Genomic DNA, 20,255 nt, shown 5'->3' with positions numbered 1-20,255 from the left:
AGGTCACGCAAGCAAGAGGTGTGCATTCTGTAATTTACTAGGCTCGTTAAACCCTTGGATCATCATCTGTGATTACGAATTTACACGTGTCAATATTCTGTCCCTTTTAGAGTTGATTCTTTCAAATCTTCAGTACTACGAATGTACCTTAACATAGGCTCTTTCGGTTATACAAAGCTCTGGCTCCGTGTCGAAGAAGGAGAAGGAACTCAATGGCGCCAAAGGCAACCAAAAACAGAACTCCGTCTATCGACCCCAACGGAATCTTCAACGGAATGTCCGTTTTCCTAGTCGAAAACAGAGTTCAGAGTCGTCGATTGCAGGTTTAATACTCGTTTGTAAACGTGTAATCAGTGTAGCGCTTATGCTAAATTATCTATTTATTACTTGATTGAGTTGTGTGTTTTGGTGATTAAGATATGGAAACAGAAGCTGGTGCAAATGGGAGCTACTATTGAGGAGCGTCTATCAAAGAAAGTTACTCATGTTTTTGCTATGGATTTAGAAGCTCTTCTTCAACAAATTGATAGAGAAAGCTTAGCTCGCTTTAAAGGAGTCAGTTCCATTTCTTAATTCTCCATGTTTTTATGTCGTAAGCATTTTGTTTAACGTTCTTGTATCATGTAATTCAAGTATACTTGTTTTCACGGCAAAAGGCTTAATAACAAATTGAGGATGGTTTACAGAGAGTTATACATTATCAATGGCTTGAGGACAGCTTGAGATTAGGGAAAAAAGTCCATGAGGATCTATACATTTTAAAATTGGATTCGGAAGCAGATAATATGGCAGACAAGTCTTCGGATCATAAACAAGAGAGTGGAAATGCTACTGGTGATAATGAACCATCACTTCTCAAAAAAATAAAATTTTCTAGTGACGATGTGGAGATCTTCAAAGCAGAAAGCTGGGGAGATGTGGAAATTAATGCTCCCCACGAGACACCAAATAGTTCCACAAGTTCTGATAGTTTGTCTCACAATCCAAGTGCAGCAAATAGCAGTCCTGATTCCACCAAAAGCCATAATCAGGATGTAAGATTTAGTGATTGATAGTGAAGAGTAATTTATGGGAGAATTTGTGCTATTTCTGCTTTATATGCTTTGAAAATTTCTTCATTTAGTATATTATTCTGGACATATTACAATAAAGTAAAATGCTTTTATTCTTGCCAATAAAGTTAATCTTTTTGCAGCCATCCTTGCTGTACAGTCCTCCTGATTTAAACAAAAATATTACTGAGATATTTGGAAAACTTATCAACATATATAGAGGTGAGACTTGCTATTTTGCCGTGAATACATACATAGATACATTTATACATACATTAATGTATATATACATACATACATACATATATGTTATAATTCTCTAGTTAGGATGTGCTGGTATAATTTTATCAGGACCATGCATATACACCATTCAATTTGGATTGCAAAATCTCATTTTAGTCCAATGTATTTAATCCAACAGTGAATATGTATATGCTCCTGACCAAATTTATATCAAGATGTTCTAACTAGAGAATGACTATATACATTGTCGCAAAACAGCTTTTGTTCTTGTTATTGCTTTTGCAAAAGTCTTGATGTTGTGGGTTTACTCTTCTATGAGAAGCATTGGGTGATAATAGAAGGTCATTTAGCTATCATAAGGCTGTCGCAGTTATTGAGAAGTTGCCATTTAAAATAGAGAGTACAGATCAGGTCAAAGGTCTGCCAGGAATTGGGAAGTCAATGCAGGATCATGTAAGCAAGCATACGTTATTTTAAAGGTCCAATGTTCATCATTCCTTGCCTTGATTGGCTGACTAATCAACTCTTTTTTAATGCAGATTCAGGAGATTGTTACTACTGGGAAACTATCAAAGTTGGAGCACTTTGAGACAGATGAAAAGGTAATGCAAAGGTTCTCCACTAACATAGTGATCCACAATCATTTAATACATAATGGACTGATTCTCTTTATACTCTTCTTATCTATTCTCATAACATCTGTTTCAATTGAATGAGAAGCCTTTTTGTATAGAATTTTCTTTGTTAGCTGCTGCTTTGGTTTGCTAAAAATTGAATTTCTAAAGCCCAAGTGTCATTTCTTTTCCTCCTTCCAGACTTTCCTTTTGCTTTATGACACCTTTGATTTGAAACTGAAATTACAAATGTGAAGGATAGGAGTGGCTGTTTTGTTTTATATTGATCTGTCAGTGGAGAATAGAATGCTTTACTGATTGCTTGCAGTGTTTTTAATTTTTTAATTTAGTGCTACAAGTGAAGACTTCAGTGACTGTTTATCAACCAGAAAATTTCGTGGATTAGCTAAAATGTTGTCAATTTCCAGGTGAGGACGATCAGTTTGTTTGGGGAAGTTTGGGGTATTGGTCCAGCCACTGCACTGAAATTATATGATAAAGGACACCGTTCACTAGATGATTTGAAGAATGAGGATTCATTAACACATTCACAAAAACTAGGGCTGAAATATTTTGATGATATCAAGACAAGGATTCCACGCCATGAGGTTTGATATTGTGCTTCTTCGTGGACCTTGTTCTTCCACTATTCTGTTTATTTTATTGTTTTTGTTTGGATATTTCAGACCTCAGAATTACTTGCTGTTGTCTATGATTGCTTAGGTTCAAGAGATGGAACTTCTTCTGCAAAAAGTGGGGGAAGATATTTTGCCTGGGGTGAGCACCATAAGTATTGGACTTAGTATGAGTAAATCTGAACCTTGATTGACAGTGTGGATATTCTTCTGTCTGTGACTATTCCTGTAGTTAATCATTGCCATTTTATAGATTCATGACATCACAGTTTTTTTTTCTAATCTGAATTTTCTAGATTGAGTTATTCTAACTTGGATAGTTAGCTTCTGCTCAATAAGATATGGCTGTATATTAGCATAAAACTCAGAAAAAATATTTGGTTATTGATTGGTTAAGCTGAAGAGATCTGATTTATTTGTTGTTTGCATATTTGGAGTTGAGATTGCAACACTTAATTTTAATTTTTGATACCCAGAAAACTCCTAACCTTCTTTTTTTTGTTGTTACCTGGTTGCATGTAGATAAGGTTGTAATATATTTGACCAAAGCACCGTAAGGCATGTACTTTTAAATTTTGAGGCATAATCCTTCTTATAATTGGAGTGTAAACATGAATATTCTTATCTGAATTTTGAACACTACTAATGTTGTGATATCTGTCTTAAAGGTTGTAATTTTATGTGGGGGATCATATAGACGTGGAAAGGCTTCCTGTGGAGATCTTGATATTGTAATTACACATCCTGATAGAAAAAGGTATTATATCCATGTATCCATGTCTGTGTCTTGATTAGAAAAGAGATAAGGCTGTTGTGCCCCACTTATTGCTTCTGTTCTGAATACATCTGTGATATAGCGACTGACAGAAAGTGGTAAAAATATTCATAAGCTTATTTAGTTGAAGAGAATTAAGAGTTAAGATTTGTATCTTCTATCTTTTGCTTCAGATCCTCTACCACTAAACTCAAAGAGGTTAGAATTTGTTTGGAAGTCTGCTATTTTGCGCACAATCTTTCTGTTGTTCCGGAAAAGGTTATCTGAGAGCCCATCTTTTGAAGTCTGGAAAATTGCAAATTACTTTTGCCATAGAGTACTAGTTTCTACTGTTGGTTCTTCAGTCAATCAAGATGTCAATATTCCCTTATGTACAGCAGTTGACATAATCTTCTTTTATAAGTTCTGTCTTGTCTAGTCACTTATGATATTGTTTTTGAATGCTGGGCTAATTTTCTCCATACTTCTAGTCATAAGGGATTTTTGTCAAGATATGTGAAGCAGTTAAAAGATATGAAGTTCTTGAGAGAGGATTTGGTCTTCACTACTCACAGTGAGGAGGTAATATGATCTTTGTTCATTTTATTATTTCTTTGTTTGAGTTTTACATTATCAGGTTTGTTATCATTACAGATGAAGGAAGGAGATGATAAGTAATAGATGGTCCGGGAAAAACTACCCTAACAATTGTTACACATACCTTTTTCTTTCATAGATTATCCTATTTTGATGGCATATTCAGAGGTTTCTGAGTAAATTACTTCTTTTATCAAATGAATAACTTATTTGTGCATTGACTTGTTGATTTATCCAAGTTGGAACCCTGCAAATTGTTGGACTTATCCAATGATCTTGTGGTGGCCATGTTGAAACTATTAATTAAACGTATCTCTAAATGCTTGGTTCTCCATTTAGTAACTAGAAGCTAGCATCTTTGTTTAGAAGTGTTCTCCCTCCTTAATGAAAGCCAGCTGTGCATTGAAGGATTTATTCTTGAATTAATCTATCAAGGGTTGCTTAGTCTTTTAATTATTCGAAATTCAAAAGGCTAGTGTATCTGAAAAGAAAAAGTTTTTGTATTTTTAATTCTCAGATTTGAAAATGTTCTCTTTCATGCTTTGGTGGGGTGATAGAACCTGGGACAGGGGGGATTCTTAACATATAGTTGGCCATTTCATAATGAGCTGATAACTTAGTTTGATAACAGTTATATATAATGTTTTGTCTAACTATGAAGAAAGAAACTATTTTGGATTTCATTATCATATAGCCTATGACGTATTAGCTGTACCTTTGGTAATATGTTTTTTATGTATGCACGTATAATGTGTCTCCATGCATTTAATTCATGCAATCAGATGCTTTTCACCATTGACTTTTCAGGGTGCAGATTCAGGTGTTGACACTTACTTTGGTCTTTGCACATATCCCAGACGAGAGCTACGACACCGCATAGATTTCAAGGTACCTTAATAGTTTATTGATTGTAACTGAAACAAGTGCTATGACAGAGTTTCAGGGAAAAAAGTTAGAATAGAGACACGGTTACTTAGTCAGTTGTTCTTTCTTTTTATTTGAATGTAGTAATGTGGACTCTGAACCTTCCCGGTGGGCTTCCTTTTGTTTGGCTGAGGTTGCTCTAATGTTCCACAACCCACCTGTGATGGAAAAAGTTTCCCTTGCTTTGTAATTGTTGTTAATACAAAATTAAATCTCTCTGGGCTGATTTGTTTAGTCATTTGTTGTTGAGATAATTATCAAAGCCACCATTAATCCATTGCAAGTATTTTTTTGGTTAAAAGTTTCAGGTATTCATATAATTCATTACGAAACATTTTAAATCTTTGTTGTGTTCTAGGTATATCCAAGGGACATATATGCATTTGGACTAATAGCATGGACTGGAAATGATGTACTGAATAGGAGGTATGTTCAAATCACTTGATTTGCTTAGTATAAACTATCTGAGCTTTTATCTGGCAATGATGTGTGGGAGCTCTGTTCCTAGCTTGGATATGTTTTTGAATTCATGTATGATAATTGAACCAGAACACAGAATCTTTGTAAACCTGGTAGAGCCTATGTCTAGATTGCAGTTGATGGTTTTTGAATATTTTTTGTTTTGTTTTCCTTGATGGGCCATAGCATTGTTATGTAAGTGCAGGTTGAGATTGCTTGCCGAATCCAAAGGATACCGACTTGATGATACTGGTCTTTTTCCAGCTACTCGTGGCTCAGGTGGTAAACATGTATGTAGTTGGGTCAGCGTCTTTCCCCGTAGCTAAAAGTTCTTCGAACAGGTTATTAGAGGTCAACTGTGTGAAATTTATTTCAGGGTGCAAGGGCTAGTGCAAGTTTGAAATTGGAGACTGAGAAAGAGGTGTTTGATTTCCTGGGGTTTCCTTGGCTTGAACCAAACGAAAGAAATTTATGAGGTGTGTATAGTTTATAAGATCATGTTGTACATCGTACATATATACACATCAAGAGAGGGCTGTACATAGGACTCTGTCTATAGACTCCATTTTGCTCTTACAGCCATGGAACTAGCAGAGTTGGTGATTTTTTGATGCAATTTTCCCAATGTTTCTGACTTTGCCTTTTTAGTCTTAGACGTTATTCTACCCTGTTCTTGAATGCTTTGTATGAATTTTTAAACTGGTTTGAATTATGTCTGAATTTCAAGTGAATAATACTAAATTTCTGTGGTAAATCTTGAATTTAGTAGTTGCAAATCTGGAATGGTATTACAAAATAACTACGTCAGTTGCTGTGTCATTGAACCAATCGACCAAAAGAAATGGACGTCTAGAATCAGTCTCAAAGGCTGCAAAGATTTCATGTTGTTTCTCGTCTATCCCTTTCAAGTTCTCCTCTTGGATGACTTGTTACATTACTGCTTTGTGCAACTTCAGTGCCACACCGAACAACTTATACTTGCTCCACTTGTGAACAATTGAAGGCAAAGTGGGTGAAAGTCTAAAACTATGATAATATGAGACACAGATAAAATGATTAGTCTAAAACAGCAAATACGGAGTACTGTTGTTTGTTTATCACCTCAATGTAGAAATCCTTGGTGAAGTAATCCTTGTAGGTTGTTGGAGACAAAAATGGCTTCCTTCAGAACGTCAGACACAATGTCTTTCTTGTCCTTGGAAATGATGTAAATTGGCTTGACGTGGCTGATTTGTTGAATGAATTGGGAGTGGGGAGAGAGTTGGCTTAGAGGATGGAGGAGGCTTTTGGGAAGAAGGAGATGCTTTAGGGAGAGACTGAGCTTGCTGATGGGGAAGGTTGGATCAGACTGAGCTTGCCCATGAGAGGATGATGAAAATGCTATAGAATTAGAAGGCGGCATGATAGATTTAGGAGGGTTGTGGGCTTTTGAGCTAAAGATATTGTGATGTGCTCTTTCTTGATTAAGTTCGAGAAATATCACTTGTGATAATTTTAAAATTTACGTTTTTCAATTTCAAAAGAGTTATTATATAGACAATAATGATTTATCTCAATTACTAAAAAAAACTTATAAAACAATCAACGTTATTACCATTCATAATGTTAATAAACTTTCTACTATTAATATTTTTTAGACATTGTTTCTTTATAATTAATATGAAGTCATTTATCCATTAATCGAGGGTTTTTAAGTTTTACAAGTTGATTGCAAGGGTTTTTATCAAAGCGGGTGAGGACATTTTATAATTAAATTTAAATTTTAGCCATATAATTGATCAATTTTGTAATATAGATATATAAAATTGTAGAATTTCCCTTAATGTATGAAATTTATAAATACGCTTCTTTAAAATAAATATAAAAGTTTACTTACAAATATATTATTTAACAGTAGACAAAATTAGATCCTGTAAGAGGTAAAACCCTGAGCGGGGGTTTTAAAATGACCTAAAAAAATTCTTCCACCAGCCACGGATAAGGTGCGTGCGAGACAGCAGAGACAGAAATGGCCACTTGGAGCAGAGCTCTCCTCTCTTCAGCACTGAACCCATCTTCTCTCTTTCACTCTTCTCATTCTTCTTTTTCGCTTGGTGGCATCAAACTCACTGCTCCCTTTACTTGCCCTTCAACTTTAATTTCCAAAACACAACCATCATCTTTTCCCCTCTCTTTCTCTTTCTCTTTCCAAAAACACATTTGCAGATATGCTGAGTACAAATTTCCCGACCCAATTCCTGAATTTGCTGATGCTGTAAGTTCCTTGATGCATTTTCTTTCTAAATGTCTGTTGCGGGTGAACTAACATATTTTTGGGTTTAGGAAACCGACAAGTTTAATACCCATCTGCTCAATAAGCTTGCGAAGAAAGAAATCTTTGGAGATTCACTTGAAGAAGTCGTAGGAATCTGCACTGAGGTGAGGTCTTCTTCTATTCATTTAATGTGATGCTTTTCTAGGATTTTAATTTATCTATAAATAGATAATTGTTGGTTAACTAAATGTTGTCTAGGGCCTCATAGTCGTTTTTGTAATTTTTAATTTGTTCTCCTAAGTTTGGAGCATATTCTGCACATCTGATGCATCAGGTCAGGCTTTTTGTTTGTCAAATGGGGCAGATTAGATGTAGGAAAATTGAAATACTTAGATGCCTCATCAAATTTCACTTTAAATTGTAAAAGCTATAGCTCACTACTGTAGAGCCTGAAAGTTGTAATCTGGTACTACACAATCTACAGGTATGGTATTTTCAAACAAAAAGGAAAGAAGAACAATAATAAGAAGAATTATTTTACATGATTCTGTGAATAATTAAAAGGCTGGAACTGCTTTAGAAGCACGTCACCAAAGCCTGCTGTAAGGGCACCCTAAACATAGGTGCAGATTAAAGTTGAGGTTGGAGCTCCTTTTCAACCATCGAGCATGGTTGCTTTTATTGAAATCATTGAAGTAGTGTAAGAATAACAAGTGTTCTTTCAAAAGAGGATGAGAATGGTAGTAAATTGTGAATAGTTTTCTACAATACTTTCGTTTGGAAAAGTATTGTCTGTCTGAAATTGCATTTGCCAAGCTGCTACTTCTATTTATACAGGGACTTCTGGATTCTCTGTTGAAATAGTAATGCTTTGTTTACTTAATATAGTTTAATCTCTTAATAAGATGCCTCTATTTAATAAACAAGTAATAGCCTGATTACTAATGTTTTCTTTATTTCACTGCGGTGGACATATAAACAAGTAATAGCCCCATTATTGATGTTTTCTTGATTTCATTTTTGTGTGGATGAATTAACAGATATTTGACTATGTCACCTTTGATAATTCTTTATAGATATTCAGCACTTTCTTACACACGGAGTATGGTGGTCCTGGAACACTCTTGGTCATTCCTTTCATTGACATGGCTGACACTATAAATGAACGAGGGTTGCCTGGGGGGCCACAAGCAGCACGTGCTGCGGTTAAATGGGCTACGGATCATGTTGACAAGGACTGGAAGGAATGGATTGGTGATAGCAAATAGAGTAAATCCTCCCCTTGCTTTTTGTTCAAGAAATTATCTAGCTTTATTTAAGTAGGTTATGAGAGCTCCATGTGCATTCCTGTAGAACGGATGAGTCATTATAATTTGTAAGGATGAGAAGGAAAATATGAAGTAAAGGCCTTTTTTCTAAAACATTGAGTTTACAAGGGGTTATAGAGCTGTACGATGATAATCATGTGTAAGGTCTTCAACGAAAGAACCTATTCAATGGCTGTATTCTGTCATTTTTAGGGTCATACTGTGCTTTTGAATCGTCAATCTTTCATTACTGTATCGTTAGATGTGAGGAAGTTTTATGCCTCTCCAATAATCCAAGTTTCATTTACTGATTTACCAGTTAAAGCCAAACCAATGTATGACTCAAAACCTCAATTTTCTTATTCGAACAAACCGCTTGTTTATTTTTACATCGGCTGATACGGCTCCGCTTGGTAAAAGTACAAAAAAGAAAACTTCACCTGAGAAATTTATTGAAGCAGAAAAATAAAAGAAAGGTAAGTTCAATTCTATTTTGTTGGATGAACTTTGATTGTAAAACTAATGTTGAAAGGCGTAGATAGCGAATTATTTCAGAGTTATGAAATGGAGAAGTTTACTACTAAGCTGGTTAAAAAGTTGTAGAGGACTCTGGCAACCACCGTGTTACAAGCAAAGGGAACCGCAAAAAACTGGAGCCATATCACCCAGGGATAGCCCTGCGAAACATTCATACACCTGTCCCACATCGATTACAGAGAAAACAAAACACTCACACAGATATTATAAAATGACGCTTGAGCCAGTTTGACAATCACGCAGCCCCGCGGTGAGCACAGAGCGAACTATTCTTTCGCCTTTTACTAAAGAATACCGTGTGCTCGCCGCAAACAGCGGCATACGCTAATTTTTGGAGGGTTTCCTTTCACCGGGAAATCCCTACAGTTCAGTTTAATTATTCTTAACAGTACACTAAAGGGAGTGATAGAAATTTAAACCTTCTTAGGCGATGTTTCTTGTAATGATTTTGTGAACTGCAGAACATTTGTCTAACTGCTCTTAGTGTCGTAAAATGTGTTAATATAGACCAGCACACAAGTTATAGAAAACTTGACATTTACTAGCCCTAGACAGTGAAAATCACTCACTCATTGTTTATCTACGTTCTTTCTCCATTGAAGCAAGAGGAATTATGCCGAATAGAATACTGATCCTCTAGAACAATGAGCTCAAAGGAGCTCAGCATTTAAATACTACGATTACAATGTAAACCCTCAAAACTGAATATGACAAGTCAACTAAAAATGACGATTACTAATTATAATTTGGATCAAAAAAAGAAAAACAAATAAAAGATCTCTATGGCAAACGCATTCATAAATAAAGCCACGTGGCTGCAACAGAGTGGGGTCAGTCAGCGGCGTCACAGTGGAAGAACTTGGTGGAGGAGTGAAGGGGAGATCAGCAGCCCCACTAACATCGGCGGTTGCTCCAGAACGACGTGGGTTGGTGATGATGCAAGAGCAAGAAGTAAAACGAGCCATATATATGATGTCTCCAGGGAGAAGAGAATTGTAGAGTCATGTTCTGAGGGCCTTAATAACATATTCGCTTAAATTAGGCGATTCATGTCATTGAGAAATAGAGTGTGTCGATTTGGTGTGGTGCCCAAGTCGGTTCACGTTTAGAAGGATACCAATAAAAAGAGAGACCCTCTAGATAAGAATCACTTGAGCTGAAAAATGGAAACAAATAATTGTTATTATGAATTAAAAGTCTATAATGCCATAACAAATTATAATCAAAATCAACTCAGTGATACATGCCTGCAATAAGATTATAGCATTTGTGGTGATAATAATATTACTAAGAATGTCAAAGTACAAATACTAAGTTTTTATTCTTTTGTGTTCCCCAAGTTGAGTTAATGATCAATTCAGTTGGTATTGGTGCAAGCCAAGGCCTCCATTTTCAAGTCTTCTGCAAAATCAAAAGATGATTGAACGATGCCACTCTCTCTCAATACCATATTCATTAATTTCATGATAGCAATGACACCTTCTGCTTTAATTTTTTCAATCATATGAGGTCACCTACAAAAAAAACCAAATTTTAGCCCAAAGAGCAATATGTTGTACGTTTATTTTGGCTAAAATATAAAAAGAAAAACCTTAATCACTCTCAACAGTCCACCACCAGATAAACTATTACTCAAAAACCTCTGCAACTTCACCATCTGCAACAGCACACAACTGAATAAGAATCAATGAAATTACTGAACCGATCTAACTGCAGAAAGTTTAAATAAATCATGCAAGCCTCACCACCAAGATGAACAGCCAAGTTTGCTTGAGCATCAGCCTCAGAGTTCAGGCCCTTTAAAATGAATAAAAAAAATTGCGTAATCTTGTTAAAGAAAGATGCAGCGATATTATGCAAAAACTGAGTAAATTAATATATACTCCTCAATATGAAAGCACCATTCACAAGGATACCCTATGATAAAGTTCACGCTTAGGAAGCACAAAATGAAGAAAAACAAATTGGACAGCAGTGATAAGAAAAGTCAAAATCATAGCTTTGGGAGACAGGGTATCTGCATAGATGGGGTCTTTTCAGTAATACAAGCTTCAATGATACAGAAAGCACCCAAGCTCAGCCAATAATGTCACATTAAACTAATAACTAGCCATATTAGTAATAAGCTGCTGAACATCAAGGTATTCCATTTAGGGGAACCGTAAATTAATTGAATACTTCAGATATTCCATTACTGAGTTTATGGCTAGAAATTTTCCTATGCTACACCTGGTGGATATGTCGTATGCATTAAAGCAGTGTACACAAAAGTTAAATATATATGATGGATTATGCCTTTCCTGTCCTTAATAATAGCATTGAAGGATAAATGGCAATCAAAGTTCAAAACTCCATCTTTTGCTGTCTATACATGATGAGATTAGTACACAGGAGTTCTAACTCCTTGCCATTACACATAACCGAACAATGACACAAAATTAAACAAATGAAGCAGTAAGATAGAGCACAAACAAGAAGCAGAATAGACCACACTTACCCTTGGAACATGAGTTATCTTGAATGAAAGAAATCTATCCTTCAGTTTCTTTGCCTCCGCACACAGATCAGACATGTTCTGGTTTCTGGCCTTCCATGAACCCGAAACCTGCACCAAGAAGCAAACAACCTGCATCAGGAAATTTAGGAGAAAAAGACTAAAATAGGATTATAATCAGAGATGAGGGTAAATCTCATAACTAAAAATCTAATGCATACAGTCCAAATAAAACAAAACATCAAACATATAATAGAAAGCATCAACAACAGTGAACCTGCATACAGACAAGCTTAGAGTCTCCTCGGACTTGTATGTTTGTATAACCTTTTTGAAGAGCATACTTCATCCCCAAAATCAAGGCTCGATATTCAGCAACATTATTAGTTGAAATGCCCGCACCTTCACGCAATTTACAGATCTGTTCAGAAAAGGGAATTAGACAGACAAAAGGTACAAGTTCTTGGGCCTTTTTAAGGGCGTGTCTCAAAGTCTAAGGAAGCATCTTCTTTCTTTATTCATCATAATTGGGAAGCTTCAATATTTTAGCTAGATGGCTTTTGTTAATTTGATTGGGTTCTCTTGTCAGGTCTTTTTTGATTTATTACTTTTTCTATAGTGATTGGCCTATCTCAGGTCTATGCAGAAATAACATATCCAGGATAGTAAAATGTTTACCAAACTTCCATCATTGGTTTGCAGCACAGCTGCTGCACCAGCTGGTCCAGGATTGCCCTTTGATGCCCCATCAAATTCAATAATGCAAGAGTGCTGCACACATATACATAATTACATGGATCATATTTTGACTCAGGGCCATCCATATTCAAGGGCACAAAGATAAAACAACATATGTCATCAGATCCCAATATAACAATCGAGATTTTTTTAACATCAACTACAAACTTTCAGATAAAATACTGGGGAGAAGAGCCCTCCAGTGAGGTGCCAACATAATTCAACCATTAACTCGGAATAAAATAGTAAAGGATTCTCCTGGTTTTTCCAGTTTTTTTGCTGTCTTTGTTCCATACCATGGGGATGGTTAGACCTGCACAAGTATTTGGGAGAGCACAGTTGCATCCACATATGGGGTAGCAATAAGGTCACCCAGCACATGCATACTTTTTTCTTTACTAGGAATTTAAAGATTACATACAAAATCAGAGGATGCTGCTCGGGTCTCAACATCATAGTCCAACTTGACATGTTTTTCCAAGGGATCAATTGAAACGGATGTTGAACCGGGTGTTTCCTGCACAGGATTAACAATGATATAAATAAAATACAGAGAAACTAAAGTTCACATATCACATATCTTGTAAGCATGAAATGGGAGCTTATAATTGTTCCTGCCAAAGCAGGATCCGGTGAGGGGTATTTTAGATATGGTCCTATGTTTTTAGCATTTTGCATAAGTGATGATCTCAAAACTTGAAGACAGAAAAAGCTTGCAGTAATCGATCCTTGAAACATTATGTGCAAACCAATAATATTACCAAATGGCTCACATCACACCTCATGAGCAACTTAGGACAAGATTCACATCAAAATTTACAATTTCAGTGCAAGATAGAACTGAATGCATTAAATTAATCTTAGAAGCAATCTGCCACTTACCCAACAGTCTAATTACCTATGATTTTTTCTAAAATTTTGTCATGAAGTTAATCAGGTTGGCAGAGAAATCCTCATCATTAAGGACTGTATTTATTAACTGTGGTTATTACAAAAGAACATTTCATGCAATTTCCATAATTACCTTTTTTTTTATTTGTTCTTTCTTCATGGTTACATTCCCTCCTTTTGTCACAGTGTTTAGAAGCTTGTATTCATTTTAGAGCTTATTCTCTTTTATTACATTAAAATTAGTATATGTCATGATAAAATCGCCAGACTTTTGCAAAATGAGATATTTAATATTATATTAGAACCTAGCTGGCAAAAAAATTTAAATACAGCAGAGGTTCAGGTTACAAGAGCAAGAAAACTGATTCTGTCCCTCTCATAGGACTTCATTGTGATTAATGGAGTATAAAAATATAGTGTTTTACAGGGCAGAGACAGAGAGAGAAACATATGCATGGGAAGCAATAAAAACAAGTTCTTTGGTTTAAATTGATGATAACAAAGCTGCAACCAAAACAATTACAGAACATCTTTTATAAAAATGCACCACCATTTTGTGCTACTCTTGAGCCTTGATGCTACTGTTCAGAATACAATGTATCCTAGCTTACCTTAATCATATCCTGAGATCTCTTTTTGGATGCAGGTTCCTGAAAAAAAAATAAAACAATGTTATGTCACTGGTGCCAATAGCCTTCTTTGGATGGATAGAACAACGAGAAGGACAGCAAAATGACCAAAGATGACACAATGAAGATCAGATCAATGTACAGGCCTATAATAAACAGTGAAAGAGCAACATACAAGAAAGAATTTATTGTCTTATTGAAATTCAAAATGGTGAAATTAAATAAAGGTTCAAATTGTATGATGCCCAATCCAACATCTCAAAATGATCAAACCAGGTCACTAGAAACTGAGCAAATTAAAATTCAATTAACCATGGACCCAAATTAGAGTAGCTCAGACCACACATGTAACAGAGATTATGAATTCATAAAATAAAAAAGATAATTGTTTGGCTCAAAACATGAACCAGTCAAATGATTAAACAACTCTAAATTTCACCAAGGAGCTCATTAGCCATCTTACTTGAAAAGGACATGGAGCAAGTGAGCCAAAAAGACCCTCAGTCAAATCTGCAGCTCTGATAGTGTAGAGAGCATTCTTAAGCCCATGAGAGACGAGGTACTCCTCAGTGTCCTTAGGCAAAGAGTACCCTTTGTACACACTGACAGGAGGATGACATATCTACAAAAGCGCAATCTATTATTGTTCATTACATCAAAAATCAACAAATAAATCACGTTACATCTATATATCAAAAAGTCCTAAAAGTAATTCTATAATCACATTCCAAATTTAAAATACAAATGCTGAAAGGGATCAATCAAAAAGTATTCACAGATGACATAACTTGTAGAAGTGAAAGTGAATAAGGGTGAAGAGAGAATTACAGAAGATCCAGCTTGGGCCTGACATTCAGCCAAGCTCTTGTAAACACCAACAATATCCCCTTTCCGCACAACAAAGAACTCATCTTTGTCTTGTTCCATCGCCGGAGTATTTAATTTACGAGATCGAGGTGTTTTGGCAGTAGAGCTCCTACTAGAAGAGTAACATTTAACATGAAATCGATTCAGCAGAAAGTCTAAATCGATAGATTTAACACCCAGATACCAAAAGTTTGTTTTACATGTAGGAGGACAATAAGCTTGATGACGAAAACTACTACCCCTGACAATGAAATTACGAGTCCCTCTAAATACAGCCTTAGAATATGAAGTCGCGTGCGATAAGCAATTCATCAGAATACGGTTCTCACCAGATAATTTTTGAATTTCTGGAAGAGAGGAAATGCTTTTTATCAGGAAAAAAAAAAAAGAGCCACAATAAGCAATGTACAAAAAAGAAAAAAAACAAAGAGATGGGTAGTCGAGAGTAGAGTTAAGTACCAGTAGAATCAATCGATGAAGCTCTAGCAGTGCTTCCGCTCAGCGAAAGCTTTGTCTGTCTGAGAGAGGCAAATTTGGAACGGGTTTAAGGAGGGTTTTGATGGGTTAAGCCGTTCGGGTCACCAGTTCCTTTTTCTTTTCATTTATTTAAGGCCAACGGACTAATACCCACTCAAAGTATATTGTAATATATCATCCTTTTTAACTAGAAAAATTTAAAATACTAAAGGGTTAAATTTATTATTTTTAAAAGTAAAATTATCATTTTATCTATAATATTAAAAATAAATTTAAATTAAATATTTTTTTTCTCAAAACTCTAAAAACTAATCATTTTTTCTATAAACAAAGTTTTAAAAAATGATATTTTACTCAATAAAATTTAATTTTCAAACTCCGACGCTATCTCTAATATAATTGCACAATCTCGCTTCTTTCAATTAGATGTTCAATTAACATTGAATCAAACCTGGGAGATGAAGACAAAACTCTTCATCTTCCAGAAAAAAGATATCTAGAAAGACGAAGAGCTTCACCTCTTCAGCTTGGTTCGATGTCGATTAGATAATCAACTAAGAGAAAAGAGATCACAAGAGGGACATAAAGCTTTAGGAGAAAGAAACCGTCGGTAATAGCATAAAAAATGACATCGGAGTTTGAAAACTAAACCAAAAAAAGAGAATGTCATTTTTTAAAACCTGCTCTATGGGTAAAATAATTAGTTTTTAGGGTTTATGGGAGAAAAAAAATAAAATTTTTTGGGATTAAGATTTTGTTAATTTTAACCACTTATGGGTAAGTAAATAAAATTTTCAAAGTTAAAGAATTAAAACTTTAAATTATAATATACTTTGGGTGGGAAATATTCGGTTGACCTTTATTTAATTTTTATCATTTTATTTTGGAATATTAATAAAAACTTAGTAATATAAGAAACTAAGCGACTACTCTCCAACCTTATATCAATAAAAATTAATTACCTTAATTATATATAATTTTTTTCTATTATTTTAATCTTTTAATATAACCTTAAACTAAACTTTAGAACTTATCAAAACCCTAATTCTCGATTGTAATAACCTGTATTTAAAACATGAAATCAAATAAAAAAATAATTACATCTAAATATTAAATTCAATTTTAACTCCGAATTCATGAATTCTAAGAATAATATTATGTATTGTTGTTGTATTGGTGTAATATAAATATGCACATTGTGTTTATATTTAAAGGTGTATAAATAATATAATATGTATTATTTTATATTGGTACATCGTTGTAAGAATTTAAAAATTCATAAATCGTAAAAACAACAAAGAAACTTATAATTTAGAGTGAAATTCTCTAATTAACGTAAAAAAAATTCTCCAACTTAAGGGTTATAACCCTTGGCGAATTTTTATGCTATAAACTTATTTTCATAGTTAGATTCGAATTTGACTATCTTATATAATACTATTGTATGATTGATCAAAATGATACATATGGTTGTCGTGGTTGGGTCCAAAGGGCAATGAATTACGAAAGACAAAATAGTGAATTATGTTAGAAGAAAACACTCACATGCTGCAGGTTATTGCATAAATCTGTGTCATATCTATGCTGGGTTTCTGCATAAATCTGAAATAATGTCTAATTCACATGTTTGCCCTGGAATTTCTTCACGTCTGTTTTAGTAGCTAGACTTTTTAATGCCACTAAATGCATAAATTGCCATTTCAACAAAATCCAAACCAATGCCACATTTAATTTTTAGTTGAATATCTTAGTTTGTGAGACAGTGACGAGAAGGTGTCGTGGTGTAGTTGGTTATCACGTCAGTCTAACACACTGAAGGTCTCCGGTTCGAGTCCGGGCGACGCCAAGTTTGTTTTAACTTTTTGTTATTTTTATTTCTGGGCTCTAGAAAGGGCCATTTGTTAGGGAAAATTCCGTAACATCTCAAGATTCTCAACAAATTCAGCTTCAGAAATCATTTGTAAGAGCTCTGTTCTAAATTTCTACGGGGATATTTATTCTCCTGATGAATTTCAGCAGAAAATTTTTTTGACCTTATATTAATACAGATATATTTAATATTCAGTTTCGTGAGTTTATATAATTGTGTTATATTATTGGTTTTATAAGATAAAGTACAATAGTGTTTTTTACAATCCTCAATATATAGACCATATAATAGCCATTGTGTTGTGTTGGACAACCATTGGTCCTCTACATATGGCTCCTGCTCTGATATCAAGGATACTCATTCTTTTTCAATTACATGGTATATAATTCACCCTTATATCAATCTTTTGCTTAAAATTAGATATAGCTATTTAAGAACTCCCAAATTCGAATCAGTTGAAGATGACCTCCAAACGACTCCACAAAAATATTTTCACGGAGGGAAGAGATAAGGCAAAATCATGTAAACAAAGATATGCAATCTCTATTTTTACAAGGACAAGCAGCAAAAGCACTTGGTGCCCACATCCATCCCTCCCCTGCAAATGCCATTAATTCCTATGCCTCACCTCATCTGTATAGGTCAAACTCATTGATGTCTCTTTATGTATACAAAATGCCAAAATATCCTTCACGGGCTAACTTATTTTTTTATTTCCTGCATCACGTTATTCAAAGTATAGCCACCATTATTATTACTCATGCTGTGTAAAGGTTCCAATCATATTCATTCCCAGCTGTGTTTCACGGAAGTTATTTTGAGGTGATAGATTGCAGAATTTGGGCTTCAGGGATCTAGAGTCGATGTTGAGCATGTGATTGGATTGCCCCACAAGTTCGCTACCAACCAGAAAGCGTGTTGCTCTTTTAAGGCCCAAACTTCTAACCTGCTTACAGCCTTAACCATCTTCCACTCCACGTGCATGTCTCCATTTCATTCTAGATTTTGTTACTGCACACAAATAATCGAAGGGCAAATGCTTTGTTAAATGAAATAAATTTTTATATAGTCAAAAAGGAAAAGAAAGAAACCGTATATTAAATCCATTACAAGGACACAAATGCTAGGCTGTGTAGACCCCATGAACTTTCAACTTTTCATGCATCGATAGCAGTCATGATTTGATAATTTGTACAGTTGGGGGGGTGGTCATTGTTCCATGGATGTTGGCATTAGGTTTGCAGAAGTAGCTTTCTATATATATATATATATATATATATATATATATATGAGTTGATTGACAATCCAAATAGTCAAAAATGAGAGGCTGAGAGTTGGGTATTTTTCTTTTTTTTGAAGCCAAGCCAACTGGGTTTGTGTTTGGTTGTTGGCAGATTGTTTGCATTTAAAAATTTTCTAGTCAATCAACTCTTATATTTTCCTCAACTTCTTCATGTTTATTGCTTTGCTTCCCTTGTCTACGAATTTTTTTTTTTTGTGATTTCATTATTAAACAACAACATGAAACGATTATTCAATAATTATATCGAAATAATTAACTGAAAATTCTAATGCAAAGCCAATATACAAAATTAACCAGTGTTTAAGAAAGAGCCCTGATTATGGACAAAGCCGGTTTGGAAGTTGAGTAACAAATAACCAAATTGAAGACTTTATATTTTTGTCAATGTAAAATTTAGGTATAAGGTCAGTCTATCAAAGTGGTTTAATATGCCAATGAAAATGACATAATTGTCGATATCAGCCAAGCCTAACTCATATAATGAGGAGGAGGAGGATTGATTGATGAGCATATATACTATAAAACCAATTTTAGGCTTTAATTTTTAATTTGTTTATATGTTCATAAATGCCTAGCTATAGCATATCCATTTTTGTATTATAATATCTGATTTATTTTGGATATTAATATATTTATATAGCTCTTGGAAGTCGAAATGTCTCCACCCAGTAGAAATAAAATGTCTGTAACTCTCCTAATCATATATATTCTGCATGATGAACCACTTATAAATAAATGTGTATATATATTTATCTTTTTTTTTTCTTTTTTATCATTTATATATCGTAAATATCTTGGTTTGATTTCAATAATATTTAAAAACCATGGCCACTGAGATTAATTATATTTGTGGGTAACAACATATATAGTTACAGCTTGGAAAACTAGAATAAGACTTTAGTTATATACGTATACATGTACCAATGGATAGGGGCATAAAATAAGGGCTTAGGTAGAATAATCTATAAGTTTTAGCCACTTCAAAAGGAAAGGAAGATATTATATATATTATAGACACATTAATGAATAATTAGGGTATTTTGAAGGATTAAGCAAACTACCAAACCCTAAAGCATGCTAAACAAGAACATAATGGAGGTTTGATAATATATATAGTTAAGTTATTGATACTTTCACAGAAATCATCATTATTTGCACTAGACAATTTCATATTAATAAACAAATATATATAAAAATAACTCATCAAAACTACCAAATACCTAAAATTCAAAACCATTGTTCAATGGGGTTAGATTCACAGATGTCCAATTAAATGTCTCAATCTGCCTGACCGACCAATTTCTTAAAAGGAGAAACTGGGGTCTTTCTTATATGCTTATATATTTTGAGTGCACGCCAAGTCCAGAAAGGAACTAAGACCGAAATCCTGAAATTAGACTTATGTTTCATCTTAATTATTTCACCATCAAAGTAGGTCTGATTCAAGCTTTTTCTTCACTTTTTACAGCACTAGAGAAAATGGAGGCATTAATAATTTAATAAGATACAGAAATGTATATAAAGCACTGGGGAAACAATACCCAGTTGGTATTTTTAATTTGTGATGTATCAATATGATGTAACTATTGAACAAGTTGAATTAGGGTTTC

The 20,255-nt window shown here is 34.3% G+C and overlaps 3 protein-coding genes and 2 non-coding genes across 16 annotated transcripts; 4 read left to right on the top strand and 1 right to left on the bottom strand.

The window, feature by feature from the left end:
• Nucleotides 1-135: 135 nt before the first annotated feature.
• Nucleotides 136-6,032, top strand: LOC123213995 (DNA polymerase lambda). Of its 4 annotated transcripts, none has more exons than XM_044633663.1 (14): nt 139-323; nt 418-555; nt 687-1,034; nt 1,196-1,274; nt 1,618-1,748; nt 1,835-1,897; nt 2,338-2,517; nt 2,633-2,686; nt 3,213-3,301; nt 3,790-3,880; nt 4,703-4,783; nt 5,178-5,245; nt 5,484-5,557; nt 5,655-6,032. In XM_044633663.1, the coding sequence occupies exons 1-14, from the start codon at nt 213-215 to the stop codon at nt 5,666-5,668; spliced, it is 1,521 nt and encodes a 506-aa protein (XP_044489598.1). In that variant the 5' UTR covers nt 139-212; the 3' UTR covers nt 5,669-6,032. The 4 variants fall into 4 exon arrangements, 3 of the variants coding, with proteins under 3 accessions (XP_044489598.1, XP_044489597.1, XP_044489599.1); XM_044633662.1 differs by having other exon boundaries at nt 144-323; nt 5,484-5,568; XR_006501787.1 differs by lacking the exon at nt 5,655-6,032 and having other exon boundaries at nt 136-323; nt 4,710-4,783; nt 5,484-5,556.
• A 1,166-nt stretch (nt 6,033-7,198) lies between these two features.
• LOC123213253 (protein PLASTID REDOX INSENSITIVE 2, chloroplastic-like) lies at nt 7,199-9,163 on the top strand. The gene is made up of 3 exons (XM_044632647.1): nt 7,199-7,532; nt 7,601-7,696; nt 8,609-9,163. Exons 1-3 carry the CDS (start codon nt 7,287-7,289, stop codon nt 8,798-8,800), a joined length of 534 nt encoding a protein of 177 aa, XP_044488582.1. The 5' UTR covers nt 7,199-7,286; the 3' UTR covers nt 8,801-9,163.
• A 454-nt stretch (nt 9,164-9,617) lies between these two features.
• LOC123215182 lies at nt 9,618-9,734 on the top strand. The gene has a single exon (XR_006501982.1). It is a non-coding gene; the product is annotated as a U5 spliceosomal RNA (small nuclear RNA).
• An 806-nt stretch (nt 9,735-10,540) lies between these two features.
• On the bottom strand, nt 10,541-15,607 carry LOC123215003. Of its 9 annotated transcripts, none has more exons than XM_044635030.1 (11): nt 15,455-15,607; nt 14,957-15,342; nt 14,592-14,750; nt 14,111-14,149; nt 13,030-13,125; nt 12,549-12,641; nt 12,148-12,291; nt 11,874-11,981; nt 11,122-11,173; nt 10,968-11,033; nt 10,541-10,890 (listed from the first exon to the last, which is right to left on the bottom strand). In XM_044635030.1, exons 2-10 carry the CDS (start codon nt 15,305-15,307, stop codon nt 11,005-11,007), a joined length of 1,071 nt encoding a protein of 356 aa, XP_044490965.1. In that variant the 5' UTR covers nt 15,308-15,342; nt 15,455-15,607; the 3' UTR covers nt 10,541-10,890; nt 10,968-11,004. The 9 variants fall into 9 exon arrangements, 7 of the variants coding, with proteins under 7 accessions (XP_044490965.1, XP_044490966.1, XP_044490971.1 ...); XM_044635031.1 differs by having other exon boundaries at nt 14,957-15,359; nt 15,455-15,591; XM_044635036.1 differs by lacking the exon at nt 15,455-15,607 and having other exon boundaries at nt 14,957-15,107; nt 15,235-15,342.
• Nucleotides 15,608-17,244: 1,637 nt separating this feature from the next.
• TRNAV-AAC lies at nt 17,245-17,318 on the top strand. The gene has a single exon. It is a non-coding gene; the product is annotated as a tRNA-Val (tRNA).
• Nucleotides 17,319-20,255: the final 2,937 nt, after the last annotated feature.

This window comes from Mangifera indica, chromosome 4, assembly GCF_011075055.1.
Source record: "Mangifera indica cultivar Alphonso chromosome 4, CATAS_Mindica_2.1, whole genome shotgun sequence".
In the NCBI taxonomy this organism is placed as follows: domain Eukaryota; kingdom Viridiplantae; phylum Streptophyta; class Magnoliopsida; order Sapindales; family Anacardiaceae; genus Mangifera; species Mangifera indica.
Note: the sequence above shows the minus strand (reverse complement) of the source record. Positions and strands in the feature narration are given on the sequence as shown.

Excerpts from the sequence above, each read along its gene's own strand:
- LOC123213995 (XM_044633662.1), top strand. The coding sequence starts at position 213 with ATGGCGCCAAAGGCAACCAAAAACAGAACTCCGTCTATCGACCCCAAC. Across the intron at positions 556-686 it reads GCTTAGCTCGCTTTAAAGGA|AGAGTTATACATTATCAATG; the intron begins GTCAGTTCCATT and ends GATGGTTTACAG. Across the intron at positions 5,246-5,483 it reads AATGATGTACTGAATAGGAG|GTTGAGATTGCTTGCCGAAT; the intron begins GTATGTTCAAAT and ends ATGTAAGTGCAG.
- LOC123213253 (XM_044632647.1), top strand. The coding sequence starts at position 7,287 with ATGGCCACTTGGAGCAGAGCTCTCCTCTCTTCAGCACTGAACCCATCT. Across the intron at positions 7,533-7,600 it reads TTCCTGAATTTGCTGATGCT|GAAACCGACAAGTTTAATAC; the intron begins GTAAGTTCCTTG and ends TTTTGGGTTTAG. Across the intron at positions 7,697-8,608 it reads TCGTAGGAATCTGCACTGAG|ATATTCAGCACTTTCTTACA; the intron begins GTGAGGTCTTCT and ends AATTCTTTATAG.
- LOC123215003 (XM_044635030.1), bottom strand. The coding sequence starts at position 15,307 with ATGAATTGCTTATCGCACGCGACTTCATATTCTAAGGCTGTATTTAGA. Across the intron at positions 14,150-14,591 it reads TTGCTCCATGTCCTTTTCAA|GAACCTGCATCCAAAAAGAG; the intron begins GTAAGATGGCTA and ends TTTTTTTTTCAG. Across the intron at positions 11,174-11,873 it reads AGATAACTCATGTTCCAAGG|GGCCTGAACTCTGAGGCTGA; the intron begins GTAAGTGTGGTC and ends TTCATTTTAAAG.